The sequence below is a fragment of the Fusarium fujikuroi genome, chromosome FFUJ_chr10 (genome assembly GCF_900079805.1).
Source record: "Fusarium fujikuroi IMI 58289 draft genome, chromosome FFUJ_chr10".
In the NCBI taxonomy this organism is placed as follows: Eukaryota; Fungi; Ascomycota; class Sordariomycetes; order Hypocreales; family Nectriaceae; genus Fusarium; species Fusarium fujikuroi.
Genome location: NC_036631.1, coordinates 1,543,968 through 1,566,291, shown reverse-complemented (window position 1 = coordinate 1,566,291; position 22,324 = coordinate 1,543,968). Strand labels below are relative to the sequence as shown.

The 22,324-nt window shown below is 49.3% G+C and overlaps 7 protein-coding genes and 1 non-coding gene, besides 1 other annotated feature; 4 read left to right on the top strand and 4 right to left on the bottom strand.

The window, feature by feature from the left end:
• Positions 1 to 4,251: 4,251 nt before the first annotated feature.
• FFUJ_10794 (uncharacterized protein) lies at positions 4,252 to 6,942 on the top strand (the record flags this gene model as incomplete). XM_023569617.1 has 2 exons in its annotated part: positions 4,252 to 6,585; positions 6,640 to 6,942. 2 exons carry the CDS (start codon positions 4,252 to 4,254, stop codon positions 6,940 to 6,942), a joined length of 2,637 nt encoding a protein of 878 aa, XP_023436808.1.
• Positions 6,943 to 7,219: 277 nt separating this feature from the next.
• Positions 7,220 to 10,468, bottom strand: FFUJ_10793 (uncharacterized protein; the record flags this gene model as incomplete). XM_023569616.1 has 5 exons in its annotated part: positions 7,220 to 8,412; positions 8,463 to 8,767; positions 8,815 to 9,280; positions 9,327 to 10,352; positions 10,399 to 10,468. 5 exons carry the CDS (start codon positions 10,466 to 10,468, stop codon positions 7,220 to 7,222), a joined length of 3,060 nt encoding a protein of 1,019 aa, XP_023436807.1.
• A 748-nt stretch (positions 10,469 to 11,216) lies between these two features.
• FFUJ_10792 (uncharacterized protein) lies at positions 11,217 to 12,816 on the bottom strand (the record flags this gene model as incomplete). XM_023569615.1 has 4 exons in its annotated part: positions 11,217 to 11,924; positions 11,981 to 12,055; positions 12,107 to 12,702; positions 12,753 to 12,816. The coding sequence occupies 4 exons, from the start codon at positions 12,814 to 12,816 to the stop codon at positions 11,217 to 11,219; spliced, it is 1,443 nt and encodes a 480-aa protein (XP_023436806.1).
• Positions 12,817 to 13,841: 1,025 nt separating this feature from the next.
• On the top strand, positions 13,842 to 14,360 carry FFUJ_10791 (uncharacterized protein; the record flags this gene model as incomplete). Its single annotated transcript, XM_023569614.1, has 1 exon — positions 13,842 to 14,360. One exon carries the CDS (start codon positions 13,842 to 13,844, stop codon positions 14,358 to 14,360), a length of 519 nt encoding a protein of 172 aa, XP_023436805.1.
• A 397-nt stretch (positions 14,361 to 14,757) lies between these two features.
• On the top strand, positions 14,758 to 14,873 carry FFUJ_scaffold12.rrna4. Its single transcript, XR_002792852.1, has one exon. It is a non-coding gene; the product is annotated as a ribosomal RNA (ribosomal RNA).
• Positions 14,874 to 15,157: 284 nt separating this feature from the next.
• Positions 15,158 to 16,472, bottom strand: FFUJ_10790 (uncharacterized protein; the record flags this gene model as incomplete). XM_023569613.1 has 3 exons in its annotated part: positions 15,158 to 15,696; positions 15,751 to 16,390; positions 16,446 to 16,472. 3 exons carry the CDS (start codon positions 16,470 to 16,472, stop codon positions 15,158 to 15,160), a joined length of 1,206 nt encoding a protein of 401 aa, XP_023436804.1.
• Positions 16,473 to 17,253: 781 nt separating this feature from the next.
• Positions 17,254 to 17,345, top strand: a tRNA (tRNA-Ala).
• Positions 17,346 to 18,099: 754 nt separating this feature from the next.
• On the top strand, positions 18,100 to 18,732 carry FFUJ_10789 (uncharacterized protein; the record flags this gene model as incomplete). The annotated part of the gene is made up of 1 exon (XM_023569612.1): positions 18,100 to 18,732. The coding sequence occupies one exon, from the start codon at positions 18,100 to 18,102 to the stop codon at positions 18,730 to 18,732; it is 633 nt and encodes a 210-aa protein (XP_023436803.1).
• Positions 18,733 to 20,265: 1,533 nt separating this feature from the next.
• On the bottom strand, positions 20,266 to 21,720 carry FFUJ_10788 (uncharacterized protein; the record flags this gene model as incomplete). The annotated part of the gene is made up of 1 exon (XM_023569611.1): positions 20,266 to 21,720. The coding sequence occupies one exon, from the start codon at positions 21,718 to 21,720 to the stop codon at positions 20,266 to 20,268; it is 1,455 nt and encodes a 484-aa protein (XP_023436802.1).
• Positions 21,721 to 22,324: the final 604 nt, after the last annotated feature.

Sequence of the window (22,324 nt, the reverse complement as noted above, 5' to 3'; positions counted from 1 at the left end):
AGAACGAGATGGGACATAGACCAACGCAATAATGTCGAGTCATCCTCCGTCAGCGCGTAGTATCTTATGTAGCCAGCACATCTCGCCCTGAAGAACCCCTGTCTCAATCTCGTCGAGTTCTGCGCATCCTCGCTCCCTCGTAAGAGACGATTTCCTCTTCGGGACGTTATACGAGCCCCACTCTTTTTTTCGCGACGGTTGAAGTGGGCCCGTATAACTCGTACCAAACTAAATCCTGACATGAGTAACAGTAATCCTCCGTTTGACGTTTCACACATTTCAGGCATCTCGGGGTCTACAACTTCCCGATACTGAACCCGTAAACTTCCCAATGTGTAACTTCTTTTACGGCGCGGTTGGTGAAATTTGCTGATCGTGGCTAGAATCAGCAATTTTTCTACACGCGAGTAGATGTCAGGGTCATCAGGAGACGACGTAAAGCATGAGACGGGCTTCTAACCAGGATTCAAGAACGAGGTCCTCCTTCGCTCACAGAGCTAAGATAGGGCCATTTGATTGGAAAATAGCCTTGACTGTCGCAAGTCGAACAAAACCACGAAATCTTGGGATGCAGTTGGTGGAAAGGGGTTATTTCCAGGTTCACTGATCTACACGACTGTGCCCTCGAGATGACCAGCAACAGTGAGCCTATGAAGTTACTGAGACTTTGTAAACTCTCTTCAATAGTATTTGAAACAACCCATTACTGTTACGCGAGTAGCCTCTTACAAGTGAGGTGCCTTCCTACGGCTCAATTATTCTGTGCTTTTGTACTGGCGGATTGTTATCTTTCCACCAGAGAAGTGAGCAGCACAGTAGCCATGCTATTAGACAGTCAAGCCTCATATGCCTAGAGGAAACCCGGAAGTGAAATAGAGGATTGGTAAACAATACCCGCTATGCGTGCGTGCCGTGAGTGACTCGGGGTTCGAAAAACAAAAACAAAAAACAATGAGGCAGGACAGCTGTCTGAGACTCGCATCGCAGTGCTTCTTGTAGACCCTCGGCAGACTCGAGGCGTTGGGCGCATCATTGCCTCTAGACAGAAGAAGTCAGTTAGTTCCTCGCCTTCGTTGCTGTGGGTCAAGTGGTAACCCCAATAGCCCTCGGTTCGGGGATCGTTGTCGCAAGAGCAGTTCAAGCCCAATTAGGTAAACAACCGAGCGCGAGTCCTTTTAGCGGTCTTGGTCGGATCGTGTATCAAAGTGTCTAGGTCCTGAAATTGTGTGAGGTTGGCTCAAAGGTCCTGACCACATCCACCCGCCTTGATACTCAACGAAAACAAGATACTGAGTGCAACGCAAAGCACTCGCCCATGCGTCCAGGCCCCATGAGGTGACAAGGAGCCCGCATTCTGCCTTGGCCGCTCTGATCAAAGTGAAAGCGCTCTTGCATCTACCTGGCATCTTATGATTGCACGAATGCGGCCTGAGAAGAGACAAGGGGTTGCTTCCATGTCGCCACGTTTGTGATCAGGGATTGCTTGGCGAGTGTGAGCTCTGCGCAGATGCGCAAACTTGGTAGGAATTCAGAGATTGCACGTTGGTCACAGATATTTTGACGCAGTGAATCTGGTACTTTGTAGGGGGTTACACGGAGAGGGGGGGGAAGCTTTGTGCAATATTAAGCCTGCGGGGGCTGTTTGCTACCCCTATTATGGGATCAGGCAGCAGCCGTGTCGGAAACAAATCATTTTTGTGACCTTGTTTGCTGGAGCCACCTGATGTATCTCAACTCTGATTCCTTCTAAGGTGTAGTCGATTGGAGCCCTATTCTTGGCATGCCTACGTTAGCAATACTCAGTTCCCATCTTAAGATCGAATTCAATGCTGCAGAGAGCCCGGCCCAGGTCTTGGTCGATCAGATGCTGATGTCGGGTGATATTGAACTTTGTGACCTTGATAGGGCTAAGATAGACCGTAAGGCCACCATTCTGGCGCCGCAAACGATCAACACCATTGTCTCTTGGGGGTCAACTCAAGCGAAGCCTAGAACAACCGAGACGCAATGTGCTTCCGAGGCTGCATTATCTAACTAAACCATCAACTACCTCGAATTTATCTCCCTCACCGAACCCATGACATCCATTCTGTCTACCGAGACCAAGATAAGCACCGGAGAGTCCTCGCCCAGTGCCTCCGGGTCGTCGTCCATGGCAAACTAAGAATCAACTACGTACGTCATCTAGCACCGTGCCAGCCAGCTCGGAGTCTTGCACGTCAAAATCTGTCGATATCTGGACCATCTCTCGCTTCAAAGTCATCTCTGATATCAGATTCAACAACTTCTACAGCGCTGGGATCAACTACATCTGCATTGTGAACGTCTACAGCTCTAGAGTCCAGTGATTCCGCATCAGAATTGACCACTACCGATCCACTCCCAATCCTACCATGTCATGAAAACCTTTCCTCTTTAACAACGTCGACAGAAACTTCATCTATTACAACCTGGGCTCTGACTTTATCCACCACTGCCGCGCCGCCATCGACCACGCCTACCACTACAAAGGGTCCAGGTCCTCTTCGAACCTCGATTTTGATGATTCTTCTCCCGCGGCCAAGGTGATTTTCGACTTCGTCATGAGCAAACTCACGCCAGACGACAGAAACCTTCATATTACTGCCCCAACCCAATCTGATGCCGACGAGTATTACAACTCGGCAAGTTTGACCTTAATGATCCCTCTGGCCGAGGGGCTCTCGCCGCCGATCTGTTGGACATGGGACTCGATCCCGTTGGTAGACAATTTTGTCAAATTAACTGCAGCTCAGATACCATAGTAACACTCATTCAGACGACGGACTGTGCCCGAACACCAACAAGAAGCATGGTGTCCCGCGTGCCCTAACCCGCCGATCCCACCGAGGCACATCCAGTCGCTGTAGGCTCAACGGTAGCTTTGCATGAGCAGCTCGCAAGCTTGACAATTGCCTTATTTAGCGGGGCGACTAGAACTACGCTTAGAACGGGGCGCTCGGGAAAATCTTTGGCGTGTTCGGTGACGTCGGAACTGCTCATGAACTTGTCTACTCTGGGCTGGGACACCAAGAAATTTCATTTACTTGCAGGCAGACAGAAACGGTTACGCAGCCGGTGACTATAACAATGGGCATCGGAATAGCCAGCATCCACGACGATGGCTGCTAGAGAAGATAGAGACATCAAGTTAGCACCGGAAGTAAGAACAATACTTGGGCAAAGGGAGCATGTTCCGCGTCGTCTGAAAAGCCGGGCAAGTATTTCAAGATCAGAATCAACGGTCCCAAGTAGACTGAGGGGCAGAATCTAAAATACAACTATCTGGATCCCAACACTCTCTTACCAGGAAACGGAGGAATCTATGTGGCTGTCGTCCGAAAGTCCAGCAACATCACCTTTGGCGCTCCTGCTAACAAGCCCACACAGATGGATTTGAAGCCCTCTACTGCCAGAAGGACCCTGATTATGTCTGCTCTGGTGTGGTTTCCTGCAACACGGACACCAGAAATTACCTTTCATTCACTCCAGCAAAGTTTGCCAGGCACCGCGAGGACACCGACCCCCGATTCTACAATGACTTTAGGCCTCGCCTCGACGACAGCACGCCAGGCAGTGAGGTGGCGACATTAATTTGGGGGGCAGGTTCCTGTGTCTGTGCATGAGAGGAGTATGTTAGAGGTTTGTCTCTTTTGCTTATCGATCAACAGCCTTTCATTCGATGTACATGTTTTATTACTCTCTGGACACACTTATGGAATTCGGCCTTATTTAAATAAGCATAAACAAGCCCATTTCTTGTTTCAATGAGACCTTGGACCTAGACGCTGCCTCTAACTAATGAAACTCAAATTATCATGCACAGGCGTTTTGATCTCTACAACAACCAGTAATCTTCTCGTCAGACTCACCACTTCCGGCTCAGCCGGCACACAAGGCACAATTTTTTGTTCTCATTATTGAAGCTGAATACAGGGTTCATTTGATATGCAGCGTCTGATAGGCTAAAGATATTATCAGCATCAATCGGTGTACTCCAAATCCATGGGCGGCTGTTCCAGCCAGATCTAGCGCTGGCGCTATTGAACGCCATGTTGGTTTGGAGGGTTACAATCGAGCCAACTAGACCAGTAGCTAAGCGGAATCATCTGATGAGGTAGAGTGCATTATCAATCGCTACCTTAGTTGGAGAGTTACTGAAATACTATAAGGAAACACAACCCCGATGGACTCGCAACATAGCAGTGAAAGCATCTTTCACTTTAATGCGCCATGTCGGACCCTATCACCGCTTCAATACAGATCGGCATCTCAGCCGTAAAAGCCGGCGCAAGTATAGCAACATGGTGGGAACTACGCCAGAGAAACAAACGTGAAGAAGGACAGGGATCGACCTCGAGTGGAAGAGGCGCTGGCCTTGATGAGATCTACTTGGTCTTTGCGTCTTTGGGCCAGCGCTTGATGGCACTCGACGTCGTCAATTACGATGCTTTGCCCGAGGCCCTTGCCGCTGTCAAGGTTGCGATGGACATTTCAGAGGATGATCTCACTTACGAGTTGGAGCGTCTTGATCCCATTCTTCAGTATCTAATCGCCTGCGGCTTCATGTTCTGCGCGGCTTGTCACCCCATGCCCATCTACTACGGATATGGCTGCGGAGTCATGAATGACACAAACTGGAGTAACCCTGAGAACCCGACATACTGGAATCTGGACATCGACCAGGCCATAGCCTATCTGAAGAGTGTCCCGCACCCTTTCCAACTGCTCAAGAAGTCGCCTTCTCGCATCGGACACAGTGTACCGTACTACGAGAAGTATGACAAAAAAGCCTTGAAAGCCGATGCTGCGGCCGTTACAGATGTGTTGAAACAAATCGAGAAGGTCGGATATCCACAGCCACTACCGCCAAACGACAAAATTCGCATCAATACATGGAGTATGCCCTTTGCTACATACGGAGGTTCAGTCATGTATGCCAACGTCGGCCATGACACTTCACTCCTTCTGACTTGGCAGCTTGACCCCGGGCGGTTTCTTTACGCGTGGACTGTCGGTGAGCGTGCTGACCTGCGACCCGGAGAAGCAGTTTTATTGCAGGACGAGCATATTGGAGCGTTGGCATCCTGGCTCGAGGGGTTGAATGGAATCACGTTCAAGGTGCTTTTGGACTCAGACCTTGACTGGTCCAAGCTCAAGCTCAAGTCTTCAACGAAGAAATATTATATAGCACAATCTGGGGACGAGTACAACATCACAGGTATCCCCGATATTATTGTACGGAATCCTGACCCAACTGCGCTTTTGGCTGCAAGGCTTGATACGCTTCACATGATATCAGTATCAGTGCCTTTTACCAAAGCGAAGGAACAAGCTACGACTTCACAAGCACCATCATCTCCTACTCCTAGCTCTCCCCAACCACCAAGGGTATTCAGCTCTCCCCCTACATCGCCACAATCAGAGTCTACCATATCCCCATGGTCAATGCCAGAAAAGGCGGCCCAGACCCAGTTTCATCAAGAGCCCGACGTTCAACCCACGTTACCTTGGGTCGACTCTACGCCAATGACACCAACCAGCCCTCATGTTTCTATACCGCACAATGCTACCTCGGATCCATTAACTCCTCTTCCGAAAGGATGGGAGTCCCGACTCACTCCTGATGGGCAGATTTATTACGTCAACCATAGCGACCAAACCACGTCATGGACCAAACCTGTCATTCCTACACTCGCTCCGCTGCCACCTGGTTGGCAGGAAATGCACACACCAGATGGGATACCCTACTATGCCGACCACAATACACAAACGACATCGTGGGAGCGACCACCGCCTGCTGAGTCAACTCTGCCGACTTATCAGTCTATTGGTGCAAGAAAGTCTGTATCCCTGAGTACAACGAGCACCACGTCCAGCATGCCCTTTTCTGATAAACGCTCATCCGTGAGCATGCAGTCGGAGGCTACAACAATCGTGAGCAATTCTCAACAAAGTCGCGTCAAGCTGAACAACTACTCCAATCCTTACCCTCAAAGACCTCGACAATTGCTCAACCCTTATCTATATCCCGCAAAGGGGAAGACGGCATGCTGGGTGTCAGATGTTCCCGTAACACCTGATATCTATCAAAAGCTACCATCTGATCAATATGAGACGTCATACATCAGGCATACCGCCCTTGCAGGTCAACCTACAGACCTCCAGAAGCTAGAGTATTCTCTCCGCCAGAGAGGTCGCACTGAGCTTGTTATCGGCTTGAATTTGCATAATGAGTCAACTTTCAAGCGCGAAGTCATCAATGGTCAGCTGATAAAGTCTCTTGGAAGCATCTTGGAGGTACTGCGAACACATTCATTCTGTCAAGAGTTCAATCAAAGATGCAAGGGCTCGCCGCTATCTGGCATTGTTGTTTGTATCCTGATTCATCAAGATCGCATGAAAGATATCCCATGGCTGCGCCAGACCGGCATCAGCTTCATGTGGGATATTCCTTCTTCCGTGCCTCTTACTGACAGTAAAAAGGCTGATGGCCAATTCTACGACGATGCTCACAAAGCCACCCGCAAGATCCTCGGTAAAGAGGTGAAATTGAATCTGAATGAGGTGAGAAGCTCTCCATGTGTATACCTACTCACATAAGTTAATCAAGTATCACAGTATACGACCACATTCCACCTACAAGACTGGGAACGAAGTCATGGACTTATGCCTGATGTTGTCTCTGGTGCAGACCCAGTACATGTTGTGCTATGCTCTACTTATCGTTCATGGACGGGGTCTTACGCCGCAGACTCTTTTAAGCATGTTTGCAACTTACTCGATGCCAGATTGTGCATTTCTGTCCCAGGTGGAGCGACTGTGACCGGTGGTTCCCTTGAGAAACAATGGCAGCTTTCACAATACAGGAAGAAACCAGCCGAGTCAGGGCAAGATGCCCATTGCGAGGAGTATATGGGATAAGTCGATGTGAGGTATCAATGTGCATCACATAAAGACTGGAGGCAGACACCAATTCGAAGTATAATACAGAGTCATAGAGGAAAGGTTGAGGCGACGCAACGATCAATTGTGATATCATAACGGCGTGCTGCGATGTCTAATCCCTCTCTTGACACATTACATAAAATACAAGCAGACATGAGCACCCGAAAGAAAGGACAGTTATACGATCATCCAACAGCATGGTATCTCCAATACAAGCCTAAAACGAACCGCAGAAGCCAGATACTATGCTCACTCATTGCTTCAGCGTCTTTGACTTCCGACTCAACTTCCATGATGACAACTTGTTCGACCACTTAGACCCAGAGGAGTCAGATTTACTTCTCGTCGCCAGTGGCGGGACTTCCAACGAGTCTTGTCTCACGTCAGCGACCTCACTCGGCGCATTGCCCTCAAGTTCAGGTGGTTGAACGTGAAGCTCGACAAGTTTGTTTGCAAGCGAAGGACCAATCTGTGCGGTTGTTCCAGAAGTGTTCAACGCCATCGAAATATGTCCTTCTTTTGCGCCGACTTCAGTTGAATCAAGCTCAAGAAGTGGTAGCTGATCAGACTTCTCGTCCGACTTCGATAACTGTGAATAGTCGACTTCATCACCGGGCAGCTCTGAGATAGTAGGCGCGGCATCCATCTCGACGGGCCCTCCTGGCTGTAGGTCGAGACCGACGCTGGAAGGGCTTCGCAGAGAGGTGTAGTCTGGTGGGTTGCCAAAACGGTTGCTATAGATGATCTCTTCAACAGATGATCTGAGTTTGTTGAACTTGAAGCCAATGTTAACCTTCTTCAGTGGAATGAGGTGGTCCAATTCATCGTGAACTTGCTGCTGCAACCGCTTCTCCTTTCCATTGAACGTCGTGATTGTCGTTTTCGAGTAGTACTTGGCTGCATCTTCGATCTGCTTGATAGAAACATATTTTCCATCGTATCTAAACGACCGCTCGAGGATAAGAATCATATCGCACGAGCACTTGAGCAGCATCCTCGCTGTAGGAGGAAGTCCCAAAAGGCAGCCCGCGGCACCAACAATGAAACCAATTCCCATGGTCGGCACCGCAGCACCAATCGAAATAGCACTAACAGCCGCAAACTGCGACAGAGAAACCCGGAGGTACTGCTTAAAGTTGCTCATGACGATGTCCGACATGATCTGCTCAATCTCTGCCGGCGCAGCTTTGGGAAAGCCAAAGCATTGGAGTACATGTTCACAAATGAGGCGTGAGACTGTCGGTGTGCCGACCAAGCCTGTGCAGGGGAGGGGGACGGCGGCAGTGCGGATTGCATGTGTTCCTAGTCTCATACACTCTGTTATCGCTGAGTTGATCTTCTGTTCAACATCAACGACTTGAGCGGCAACACAGAAGAGACGTACGCGTTCGTCGACGATCAGGCCGAGGGTTTGTGAGAGGAGGTCTTTGACACCGGCGTCATCATCTATCACAGTTAGCGCCCACTCAAGAATCTGAAAACAGGATGCTACGGACTCTTTGAAAGACAGCAGAAGCCGTCAGCTTTGTAGTGCTCAATCTGCGAAAGTTGGTTTCTCAACTCGGCGAATTGTTGCTCGGCAACAGCGTTGGCTTTCTCTTCCGCGAGTCGCTTGGCTTCTCTGTAGTCGTCTGTCTTCTCCATGAGTTCTTCTAGGTATTGCATCTTTCGATAGCCAGTGAGTTTGTCCTTCTTTGTTCCAACCACGAAAACAGGGACTTGGTGGGAGTATTGGGCAATGGTGGCAAAGGTTCGCTTGTCGGCTTCTTCGATACGTGCAACATCGGCGTCAACGCAGAACCTAAGATCACGTTAGCTTACTCTACCGCAAAAGGAAGAGCACCTCACCAAATGACATGAAGAGCTTCGGCAGGGTCCTCCTGGAACGCCCGGTGTCGAAGGAACTTTGCGATCAAGTCAAGCTCGGTATCACTGCCAGCCTGCCAACCCCTTGAGTCATGAATCAACAGTCCAGGATGCTTGGGGGATTCAAAAGCGACGTTGACGTCATGAACTCCCTGGTCATATGAGAGAGATTCGTCAGTCATCTCGACACCAAAGACCTTGTTGATCAATGTCGATTTGCCGACACCAGTCTTGCCGCACACTAGAATTCGGAAAGCTTTGACACCGCTTGCTTCGAGCTGCATCCCTTGAAGCCATGGAGCTAGTCCATCTTCTGTAGCAACAAGGTAAGAGTCCTGAAAGTCTGATATTGGCTTCTTGAGTGGTTGGAAATTCTTCAGGTCGTTGTATCGGGGGTATCTATCGAGAATGCAAAAAAGTGAGGGGTGTATCATGTTTCCATACGGTCCTAGGTTTGTTAGCTGAGCACAGATTGGCAAAGTCGGACTACCTACCATCATCACACCATCCTTTCAAACTTCCATCTGCAGCAAACACCTTCCGATTTGCTGCATGTTTGTAGCAATCTGTATCAAGTTTGATGGAGTGAGTCTCGACGCCGCCCGCCGATTTCTTCGCATGCATACTCTGAAGATCAAACATGCTTGTTCGAAGACCGTTGGTGTACTGAAGGCGCCACTCAATCTCTTCTGATCCGCCCAAGGGCGGAAGATTGCCAGCATATTGCGGGAAGATCAAAGCCATGGGATTATCGCTGGCATTCGAGTCGCCCATATTGTTCACACGGAGGCCAGAGTAGATACTCTCCAGGACCATCCACTGCAGCGGGTAGAGTGAAAGGCCATCGTGAGCCGTTCCGCCGATCATATCTTCGTGTGTACCCAGGAACCATGCTTGGATAAGTGACCTGTGAGTCATGTCCGCATCATCAGGAATGTTGACCACTTCCGGTGTCTTGTTGGACTTGTTCTCATTGATAGCAAGCGCTTGTCGAAGAGTTCCAATAGAAGGGTTGAATGAGATGTCAAAAGATGTCTTTGAATTATGAATGATCGTGTCAAAAAGGCCAACAAACGGCATCCGAGGAGGATCTTGCGCTTCGCTCTTGATCTTCTGCAGTAGCACCGGGCCTCGTTTGAAGTCATCTTCAAGTTGAGCCTTGATCAGACCAAGAGTTGTATCAAACAAATCATCGAAACTTTGCGTTGTTGGCAGGCCCATTCGATGCACAACGCCAGCAACTGCGCGCACGATGAAGGCTCCGTGTCCAGAACCGTACAACCAGAGCTCATCTTCTGGCCGCTCAATCGTGAGGCATATGTCCCTGACAATGGTCTTGATGAGGTTCGCCGAGCCATCACTTGTCGTGTTCCGTGATCGGAACATGTCGGTCAACTTGACAACATTGCTAGGTGCAACATAATACTTGGGAATCTGCGCAACAGAAACTCCATTCGACTCGACTAGCCCATCGTGTACTAATTGGTTGATCCTCTGAATTGTTGAAGGGTTCGGCTGCTCTGTTATCAGTCAGCAATGATCCTTGACGCCAAGATAAATGCTCACTCTTGGTTTCACGGGCCTCAACTCCGTCTACCAACACCACGAGTCGCTTGATGGGTCTCTTTTCCGACATTTTCGTAACTCAACGTCTGCTCGCGCCTGTATCTAAGAAGAAGGGAATAAAGTTATTATATCAACGCCACATTCGTAGAAAAGAGAGGGATTGACCGTGGAATTAAATTGGGCGGGGAAACGGGTGCTCACATCGGCATGGGCGCTCCATTGGACTGTTTCGGGCCATAAGCACGATTTCCAAATGTGTATAAGATAGCTGGGCGTAAGCAAGGCTGCATATCAGCCTTGAAGGATCAGTGGATCTTGAGGTTACTGAGACCAGTCAAAGACGCTGGTTAATCAGTAGCGGACCTCCGTTTCCGACGGAGTTGCCTTGGCTTGGGGGCTAGGCCCACCATATTTCCGAACGAGATGGCCTGCTTCGTTGATCTCTTTTGAGGTGTGGTGTAGCCTAGGGCTTAGCATTTGCCGTGTTGTGCATCGCCACGCAAAGGGGGAAGCAGATTGACGGCATTGCAGGGGTCATGCCAGGTTTGGCGATACAGCCACATACGTCGATGTTATTTGGGGGCAATCAGCAGAGCCGCATGCTTTGAAATCTCATGTTTCCTGTAACCAATCAATCAGTGTCGATATGGCAAAGGCGCTTAGATATCCAAACGCGACAGTTGAGCCATCGGCGCATCCCCAGAGCCAGGCCAGCGGATAATTACCAAGCGCCATGTCAGCTCAGCGCTGCAATGCGCAACAAAGTTCGTCTTAATCATCATCAGGATGTTTTACGTAGTATCCCTCTCCAATTATCATCAATACAAAAAGCCATACCGGCCTTGATCCAGACTAGTCTCATCCCAATGCCTCATCCTCCCCAACTCAAAACCATACGAATCCGCAACAACCGAGTTCATGATGACTCTAACATTACGGAGGTCCTCCTCACTATTCTGCACGCAGAACCACGCTATTTGAAGGGGGTATACCAACAGCAAGGCGTAGCTCGCCGAAGCTTGACCACGAAGCGCCCAGTTCGCGAAGCGACAAATCTCCAGGGCCAAGAACTTGTTTTTCGAGTTTTGGTCGATATTGCTTGTAGCTTCCATGTTCTCCGGAAAGAGTGATATACCCAGGTATTCGCAAGGCTGGACAAGACACAAAAGCATGGCGTAGCTGATTGCGAGGGCGACACATTCCATGGGGTCATCCGGAAGAGGCATACCGTTGTTCTCTTTCATGACTGGATCTGTGGTGCATACCCATGGCATGTCCCGGTACCATTCATGTAATTTGTCGATGACTGACTGTGTCCTGTTTCGCAAAACTTCAAATGCAGCAGGGTCCGTCACACTTGCTTTTCGTATATTGTCATAATCCGCAATGATCCCAGGCGGCTGGGCAAAAATGTCATACAGGATATCGATCTTATCTGGGGTTTCACCTTCCGGGAGGCATCTTGTGCTCTCCCATTGAGGCTGGTCGAGGAAACAATGGCGGCGTTGATGGCCAGCGGAGAGGGTCTGCACTCAGTCAGTAACTCCTCGCCAATACCCCCTTTGAGGTGACAAGAGCTTACGATGTAGTACCGTGCCGCTTGCAGTATTTGCCTTTCTGCTGGAGTTCTCCACGGTTTGGGACCTCGTGCTTGCATCTAGGAGTCATCGTGAGCAAAAGGTCAAAGCCCCGCCGTGAAAGGACTTACCAATCTTCCTAGGCCATCATAATGTAGGAGCCAAGCCGTCGGTTGAGAGAAGACGACATTCTCGTACACACAAAGACACATGATGCTCATTAGGGTGCCTATTTCGGTATTTGAGTGGCATATGTCCGTCCGGAGCTGAGTCAGTGCATGAGAGTATAGCCGTAGCCCTTGTTCGCAGGCATCTCTATCCCGATTCGTTCTTCCAAAGTACATCGCGGCCAATGCCTGTACACATGATTGATGCAGTTCCGAGTGCTGGCCCGTTAGTAGTTCGGAAAGTATTCCTGGACCCAGTCCTGGCCCGCAGCGCAAGTCTTCCGGTGATAGCTTTGACAAAGTGTAGGGGAAGAACAGAGTATTCTTCTGTGGTACTAGGGTGACGATTTGAGGCTTGGGGTTCCTCGGGCACTTTGTTGATGCTCTGCCATTGGCGAGACGACTGCATTGTGATGTCGCAGATTTCGAAACAGCCTGAGAAGGACAAGTCGTAGTCGAAACGAACCGAGTCCCCTCGTCGACAAACTTTAGTTGACTATGATACCCCGAACATGCAAGACCTGCATTTTTACACCGTTGGCAATAGGGCTGCTGCTCATCTATCAATAGTCAGTTCCATAAAACCACTCAACTCACATCACCGACATACCGCATTTAACTTTGCGCTCAACACAAGTGCCGCACCGCTTTATGCGTCTTCCGTGTCGAGTCATGTGGAGACGTGTAACAAATGAAACAGAGGATAAAAATATTAATAAACAAGAATAGAAAACAGGTTAGATCGGAATCGAAACCACAGAATCGGGTTCGTAGGGCTGCGAAAGACAAAGCTTGGCTGCAGGATGGGTAAAGGTTGGACGGGGGCAAGGTCTTGAAATACCCCGTAGGGAAAGCGATCAGACGCTAGGACGCCATGCTACGGATGCAGTTAGTTTGGAGGGGACGTGGCTTCTGAAGGCGTGGAGCTGTCGAGAGATTCGCTTGGCGATGTGGAGGTTCTAGAACTGTAGGGGCAGACAGCCATTGACAAATCTCAATTGGTACTATGTTTCTCAGCTGAATATCGTAGGGTATCCGAGAGTGCCGACATCCCAGTAAAGATCTTGTTCCAGTGTCGATCAGCAGCCATATCATCGAGGTAATCAGGACCCTTTATTGCCCTTCAAGGCCTTTTGACAATCAACTAGTCCCCAAGACTATGAGACATTTACGTCACGATACCTGTCACTTACCCTTCTGAGCATGCCGAGCTGGCCTCTGTTAAGGTTTGCTCCATTGAAGGATTGCAGGGGTGTCTCTCTGAAATACCGAATGTGGCTAGATTCATCACTGGGTGAATATCGGCTGGCAGATGCCGGGACTTGCCTCAGCTTGGTGTCCAAAAAGGCCAATTCGTCTACAGCTTTGGCCCGAACAAAGTAAAAGCGTTGCATCGTAAGATTTTAGAACGAAGATGATCATCGAAAGTGTAAATACGAGTTCCTTGGTTCAGACAAGTCCATGATTATACGGGGCAGCGAGATTGGGACTTTGGTTGCTGACATGGAAGTTGCTGACAAGATGGCCTCAAGCCACAAGCTTCAGTCCAGGGTCAAGACGTATATAAATAACGATGACTTCCGGATTCTAAAGATGACAAATTGAGTATACTCAAGTTTCCAAACAGCGTTGAGCATCCCTTTCCGAGTCCAATTAAAGCATCATCTGTCCACTCTTTATCTCAAACTCTGAATTCACCATGCTTCTCTCCTCGGTTAGCCTCGCATGCCTGATCCAAGGGATCCTGGCACAGACCACCATCATTACTGGTGAAAACAACAAGAACTGTCCTGGTGTACTCAACAATCCCTCCGACAACAAAGCGTATTGCTGCGTTGGTGGCAAACTTGACCTGAGCACATGTCAAGGATGGCCTATCTGCACAGGCAGTTCTTGGGAACCCAAGTCAATGAGCTGCTACACCACGATTCCTGTCTCAGCATCAGACTATGACTCGCGGGTCAAGAGTGCAAGCTCGAGGTACCTGAACGGTGCGGAGGCATCAGCTACTGACGATTCGTCGTCCGCAACTTCAACTGGTGATAGCGCCAAGGACACGGCTTCCAAGACAAGTACCGGGGGAAGCGCAGAACAGACGGCTTCGGAAACCAGTACTGCGGCGAGTTCTTCTCAGACGGGCAATGACTCGAACATGAAGACACCGGGTTCGGTCGGCGGGCTGTTGGGTGGTATCATGGTAGTTTGGATGGTCCTGTGAAGCGCTTGAGTCAGCAAGAAGTCTGACATATCCGGAAGAGCATGTTTGAGGGGTATGAGATCAAGTAGTTCTCACCGAGAGCTTGAGAAATTCATAAGAAGTTGTGACAACCGAGCATCTCTGTTTGTTGAATTTCTTAGACCAGGCTATGCAGATACAAGTGTCTCGGAGCCGTATCAAATTGCATGCTTATTTTAAAACTGTTCCAAGGTTTTGCGAGTATACACCCAAGCCTTGCTTTACCTGGCGATACTGAAAAGACTCTTCTTGTGTTGATGCTGGTTCGTAGTTTGTTACTCAAGTGGAGCCCCACCGCCTTGTCCTCCTCTCAAATGTCTTTGGCAAACAACCACGCAGGCACCAACTTGAGCCCTGTCCACGATGCCTTTGACCACATACGACCATACCTGCGGTAAAGTACGGGATCCCGTCTGCTCTCCCTTAGTCAAGCCCGCAAGGGGTAGATTAGTAGTTGGGTCGGAGACGACCAGCGAATACCTGCTGTTGTATGTTTTTTGTCTTGTGAACAGAGTGGTAAAGACACGCAACTATACTGTAATTTCATTTTTGACATGGTTCATTTGAGGCCAATCATTCTTTTTGCAGAAAGGTAGTGTCGGCAAGGGATATGTTTATTGTGGTGTCAGAGGAACCAATGTGCTAGCTACAGGATTATAAAAGCTCGATTATTTTTGCAAGACACCATCCTAGAACATCTGCCCATCCACTGCCAAATCCATCCAATCCGCATCCATGTTCTTGCCCCTATGAGCGATCTCGCCAATGGCTTATGCATGTCATTCTCTGTGAACTCGAAGCTCGTAAGGGGTCTCGCCTTGAGTTTGTCCGAGGACTCTGTCCACGACGATGGACCACATGAGCTCGATCTCTGCAGTATAGCGAGGATCTCCGGGCTGATCGCTCTTGACCTTGACCCATCGATGGTGGGGCTGAGCGGGAGGCAGATCTTGGTCTCCACGAATGATCCAGACTCGAGCGACAAAGTCTGAATGAGTGCCTTCAAAGAGCTTGCGCTCCGGCTTGTCTGCAACCGGCACAGTCGTTGCGTCGCGGACCTCGAGGGCAGAAAGCGGCGAGAACCATACTTCCTTTTTCAGCTGGTAGTAGAGAAAGCCGGCCCAGAAACCGCCGCGGGTCGTCTCTGTCTTGTCGTAACCGTACAGGCCGACCAGGGGCCGAGCTAAAGATTCAAAAGACACCATAGCACCGCTGGTAGGGCAGAGATACTCGTTCGGACCAGGAGGAGGAAAGCTTGCGCCGTTGTTCCAGACCTCGCCGATGTGCTGTCCAGGAGCAATGTCGTTGGTAGGAGGGTCTCCGGTCACTCGGAAGCGCTCATCGAAGCAAAAGCCCGGAATCCACTAGTCACTTGGGACTTTCTTTGCAACAATGTAGAGCTCCCTAAGGAAGGCTAGTTTGCCGAGGCACAGTTTGGGAATAAGGCGGTCCTGGTCCGACAACTCATGATCAGGACGACGAGTACGAGGTTCATCAGGGTTGGTTCGGCCCTGGAACTTCTGTCGCCATAGCTGTAGAGAATCTCCAGGATAGTCTGCCCTATCGAACTTTGAGTAACAGTGGTGGATGGGCTTGTCGCACCAAACAGAGAGAAGTCTCCCGACGAGAATGTTGTCAGACAAGGGTTGAAATTGAGGCAGCTTCATGTCCCAAACTCGCAGCATATCGCGGAAAGGGTCGATGGTGAAAGCCTTGCGAGAGGGTGGGAAGATGATAGCGCCTTGCGAGGGATGCCACTCACGCCGATGCGGCTGAGGCTGAACGATCGTGAAAGCTTCAACGAATCGCTTCTCTTTGATTGCATTGTAGATCATGCGGCATGAGAGCTTGAGGTTGAGAAGACTCTGTTCCCCGGCAGAAGTGATAGGGCCATACTTTGTCTTTGCATCGCAGGGAACGGTGAGAGGGCAGATGCTAAGAATGAGGGATTCCATGATCATCGACTGCAGCTCTGGAGCGAGATCCAGGAAAGATTTCTTTCCAGGAACCAGCTAAAAAAGAATGTGTTAATATGGATGGATCGAGTCCAGAGACGAGAGAACTTACTCGGGTGCCTCTGACAGGAGGATCCATGGTGAGACCGTGAGATGGACACTGAGGGATGGGGGTGAAGAAGGAAGAGATTGGAGAGAAATTTTGGAATACATAGATAAATATTTGCACCACAGAGACTTATCCACAGGAGTGGGCCTTGCTGCAGCCACCATATTCAGTGACGTCCACTTATGCAGCTGCAGAGTATTCAGGAACGTGCACGAGCAAGCCTCTCAGAAACGCAATACAAATAGTTGATTCAGCATAGGTATTATAAGCATATCATGGGCTCTAATAAAGTTAACATATATAACTAGACATGATTTGGATACTCTTTACTGATATAGTCTTTGTGCCTGAAGGCTGTTCTTGAAGAATACCACTAGTGTTGATGAACCTACGAATGACACTCGATCACTTCGTTTTCTAGGAGCAAAGTCTCCCTCGGATGCTCTCACTAGACCATCTTATAGATATTCTATCTAAAGATTGAGGATTCAGACACAAATTTGAACAAAAATAGAACAGCTTGCGCTATTGAAAACATCTCAACAACTAATCGCCTGTATACCAATGGCTGTGGACAATGGCATTGGACAAAACACATAGTTGTTGGCGTGACTGTTGAGACCATTAACTATATCCTGATGAGGTTGCTCCAGACTGTAGATAAGTAAAATGTGGTGACTGTGAAAAGTCTTATCCTGATGAGATGATGTCAAGCATCACAGGGAACAAGATTACTGCAGCCAAAGCTCAGGACCCTGCCGTCTCAGTGGCAGGATCTAGACATTGGTTGAAGTCCACTCAGCATCCATTCGGGCGAATGGTTTAGTGGTATAATACTCCCTTAGCATGTTTTCAACGAGCGTAATTTGGGAGTGGTCCAGGGTTCGATTCCCTGTTCGTCCAATGTTGGTGGTTTGATTCCACCATTATCCACAATTTTTGCCGTTCACCGCTTTATGTACTGTCTCTTTTGCGCATGTCACCTACCCGGGACAACAACAGATTGCCAGAAGGGTTGGGTGCCAGGCTCTTTAATTATTAATGAATTTGTTTTACTACCAGTTTAGTGTTAGGTGTTTTGCATCTTTTCCCGTTTCAAAGTCAATTAATTGGTGACCTCCAGTGTATGATTGAGTTTCACTTAAATATTCACGTGCTGTTATTTGACAATTCAGGCGCATTTACAGTTGGCGGGGCATTCCCCTCTCACCCCTCAGCCTTGGACCCCACTGAAGCCGAATCACGAACTTGTCATGGAATTTATCGATGCCAAGCGCGCAAATGTTTCAGCAGCACGAATTCATTGAGCGATTGTCTTAAATATGCCGTGCAACCCCAAGGAACGAAGATAATACCAGTGCCCTTCAGTCTCAGCCCCCGCTGAAATTGATTGCCACGCGACCCACAAAAGGGACAGCTGTTCTCATTCGTCAAATTTCAGGGGGTCCTTGCACCTTGCACAAGCCAGGCTGTCACTAATCATCTTTGGTCCTCTCCCGCTTCTCCAGATCAGTCAGATCCAATACATACACACACCAACATCCACCTCCATCAGCCTTGTCCCTGTCCCCGCCTCACTTTTCCATTCACTCGTTTGTCCCTCTCTCTCATGACTACGTAACAAGCCCCCTTTCTTTGTCCCCAGGGCCAACGCACCATGGTCCGCGCCCTCAATCTCCGCCTCGCCCTTCAGGCAACAGCTATCAAGGTCTCGGCAAACCTGGTCACCCAGATCATCATTCACTACAGAACACCAGGCGTATCGACTTTTGATGCCCAGCAGGTACTGGAGTTTGCTATCTATGGGTTCATAGGCTCTCAGGTCGGCAACATCATCCAATTCATCCTGGAGGACTGCTTCCCCACTGGCCACGCAATCAGGGCGAACGAGATCCTGCCGCAGGTTCAGGCGGATGCGAAGCAGGTTGAGGAGAAGAAGGACGATGACACGAGAGGCACGACCAGAAGATGGTTCAATATCAGTCCGGATCTTATTTGGCGCAACGTTTTGGCAAAGCTGATCCTTGATCAAACAATTGGTCTTGCCATCAGCGGGTCTGTCTTTCTCATCTGCACCAACATCGCGCGTGTTTCACACCCCTTCCTCGTTCTGGAAGTAATCCGCAACCGACTTTGGCCACTCATCAAAGCTGGCTGGCATATCTGGCCATTAGTCGCCGTCTGCAACTTCCTATGGGTTCCCGTGCGCTCTCGGGTTTTAGTGGCAGTTTGTGTTGGGTTCGGCTGGAGTATCTTCTTGAGCGTCTTTGCCATGCGGAAAGGACATTGATGGGGGTTAAGACTGGATATTTTTGGTCTTTGCGTTGTTGAATGGGTATTTAGAGGAATTCCCCTGCGGAGCACTTTTCTTTGTATCTTGGAGTTAGAGTTTTAAAGTTACATGGGATTTAAACATCGGCCTCAACTTTCTGTATTATGAGTTTTGGATCATGAAGACTTTTTCCCTCAAGGCATCAATAACAAGTAAATAATAGAATCGCCAGGTTCTCGGGTCCTATCTTCAGCTAATATTGAGACAAGGCTAGCATTGCTGTCTATGGATTGGCTGCCATGGTACTGGCTGAAGGAACGCCACGGCGATTGCGGTGCAATATTATCTAAAAATAAACGCACTAATGAAAATATCAAAGAAGCTGCCGACTTGAAACAAACCAGGTGGTTACATGGAGTATTGCTACAAGTTCTACCTGCTTGCGTGTGATATCAAGAAGACAGCGAATATTGAGATTTTGCAGCTTAGATACGGCCTTCCTTTGGCCTCAAAGGCCAGAATATGGTGCATCCTGGAACCAGAAGCCTAACTGATCAAGTTGACCACCTGTGAGACCTGCTCCTTGGGATCAGGGTACTTGGCCGCGGATACGAGATGCAAATGCTGGATCACGCATGACTTGCTCGAGGTGCATCATAAGGTGCCAAATAAAACGAGGTTGTGAGAGGCTAGAAATCGGCTCTGTACAAACGCTCCAAGGAGCATGGGAAACGTTGTAAATGCCCGAAAGCATTGACGTGAGCCTGAATGGTTGGGAAGATCAGGCCCGTGGCCCAGCATAGGCCGCGACGGAGTGAAGAACGAGACAATTACTTCGCCACGTACTCACGACATTGTTAAGCAGTCTGGGATCGGAGTACTTATCCCCTTAAACCTGAAACAGGCAAAGATGGGATGCAAGGGGAACAGGATTCCACTTTAGGCCGGTCAGTTGACCGAGTACGGAGTAGATGAAGAAGATCCACACAGCGGTAGATCGCTGAGTCCACGAATTCGAATAATTCGGCGACAAGAATCTCCTAGCCTCGACCGTCTTTAAAAAGCTGAAACAAACTCGATTTTAGAGGTGTCAGGGGTCATGTACCCACTGCGCTCAGGTCATGGCCACTTGTGAAGAATGAGATGATTTGCTCAGCATTGAAATTTCCACTAGGTACTCCGTTTAGTGACAATTAAGCAAACTCTTCGGAGGCCGGCCGTTGTCCTTCCGCGAGGAGGACATCGGGGTGTTTGCCATGCGTCATATGAAGGATGCGGTAATATCACTGCAGTGTACTTCTCCAGGTTGTAGTCGTGCGAAAGCCGATCAGGGAGGCTGGTGGTTTGTCGGATATCCTCAGTGTTGGAGATGAAGGGACTTGAGTTACCAGTCGTTGGTCCCCGCTCGAAGAGTTTGCAATTGGGGCTGACCACAATCGGTTGAGAAACCACACAACGCCCTAGATGAAGATGAATCTTTCTGGGCATTTGTCGAGTACTCGTGAGCGTTGTCGGAGACTTGTCAAGCGTTATCTCAAAAAGATGCTGGCATTAGTAGGGTAGAAATTGACTGATCTTAGGCCACGACCGATCGGCTAGATCATCATCGACACCCGGATCGGTTTTCCAATACTGTTCGAGTATTTCCAATGCTCGCTGTGTATTTAACAGTCCAAGCGCAGTTGAGACGCCTTGCAACGAGGTCTTTATCCTCGGCCTGTCGTCACCAAGTGCGTCGCATCCTGCAAAGAACAAGGGCGGAGTAAGAAGAGTGACTGGTGTGAGTCCGTCTCGTAGTGTCAGACGCTCTGCGCACTCGAGAATCTGCTTGACAAGGTTTTGCACGAGAGGTGACGACCTCCTCTCATTGCGTAAGCGTCGGTGGATGAGGAGCAGACCGGTGAGCTGCCATATCTGATTCGATATCCGGTATTCGTGGACTTCGGCAACAGATAGAACGCGACCACGTATTGACATAACTGGCGGAGGATTCGCTTGATCTCGGTCGATTATGGACTGCAGATAGTTGAGGAGCCACCAGACTTCGGCCTCGACTTGACCGCCTTGCGATGAAGTCTCAGACGCTGTTCCATCATTGTTGATCCGGCGTAGTCGTGCAATCTCTTTGAACACTCCAAGGAGGTCCTTTGTACGCGAGAGATACATATCGATATACACAGGCTCGTCATCTGTGTCTGATGCGAGCGTTGTTGGCGAGGGGATAGTCGACTGTTGTGGAGCGAGTTCAGTCATTGAGTGGCAGACCAGCGATTCGGTCATGTCGAACCATCGGAGTAAAAATCGCAATTCGTCCGTCGGGTTCTGGGAAAGACCTTTATCGTGTATTCGAGAAATGAGCCCACGAGCTCCACGGAAGTGAACACTCCATCGATCTGGGCTGGGCTCACTGGCAAAGACTTCGCAAACGAAGAGTGCTCTTGATGCGGCCAGCAGGGGAATGAGTTGTTGATCTTCATCACATTCGGAGAGTTTCTGGCAAAGGGATCTCGAGCTGAGAGCTTGAAAGCCAGCAACGATGAGCGCTTGTGAGGACTGCTCCTCGCTGGTTTTGCAAGTCGCAAGTCGGTGAGTGGCGGCCAGTGCAACAATGCCCTGCAGTAAGGGCTCATTGAAGACAGCCATTGGCAAGATGAGTTCGCATAGCTCATCAAAGATCTGTGGATGTGGCGCAAGAACTTTGACGGTCCTCTCGGTGAAGTACTGTAGGCCTGATCGATGCAAGGGTGATAGGTGACCGAAGAACTCAACGGATGGGGTTAGAGGAGACATTGGCATTTGCCTCTGACTGACAACAAGTTGAGAAGACTCCGAGTCCTCTGATGGAGAATTTGGTATCCATTCTGGCTCATCGACTTTCTGATCTGGAGGAGGCGATGTAGCCTTTGACGGACCTGGTCTGGGAGTAGAAGGGGAAACATAGATGAAGTTTTTCTTGTTCAAATCTGAGAGTGTTAGTATGTATCTTGCGTAGTAGACAATTGACATGCCTAATCTTTGAACGTTGCCTTCATTTTGTGACAAACAATCCCCAAAAGGTGACCGGTTAAATGGCCTCCCTCCCCAGCGGAGCTTCACCCCGTATTCGCATTTGACCCCAGCAGTCTGACATCTCTGACACGAGGGTCTCTCTTCACTGCACTTCTTTTTAAAGCTCTTACACCTCGCACAACCAACCCATGATCGACGCTGCGGTGGCATCACAGGGGCTTTGAGTTTGGGGCACAAAGCAAAACATGCTGCTTTGGGGTTATGTCATTTGCTAGGGAACAAATGAGGGCGGGGGAAAGTCAAGTTGGTGATGGAACGGTTCAAGGCGGCGAATGGAGATAAGGCTAGAGGCTGCGCTAGTACGGACTGGGAAGGATCAGGCGACCGATTGCTTATCTGTGTCACCTGCACTGATTGTCTTAAACCTGAGTGGCTGCTCTTATCAGTAGGTAATGATAAGAAATGGATGGGTACGCCATCATAGACCGGACATCTTCAGTTTCTTGGCTATCATGAACTTGAGTATGTATTATCCAACTATTCAATTGAATGTCTGTCGAGATTGCTAAGCTGCCTTTCGATGCTGAAACCAAAAGCACTG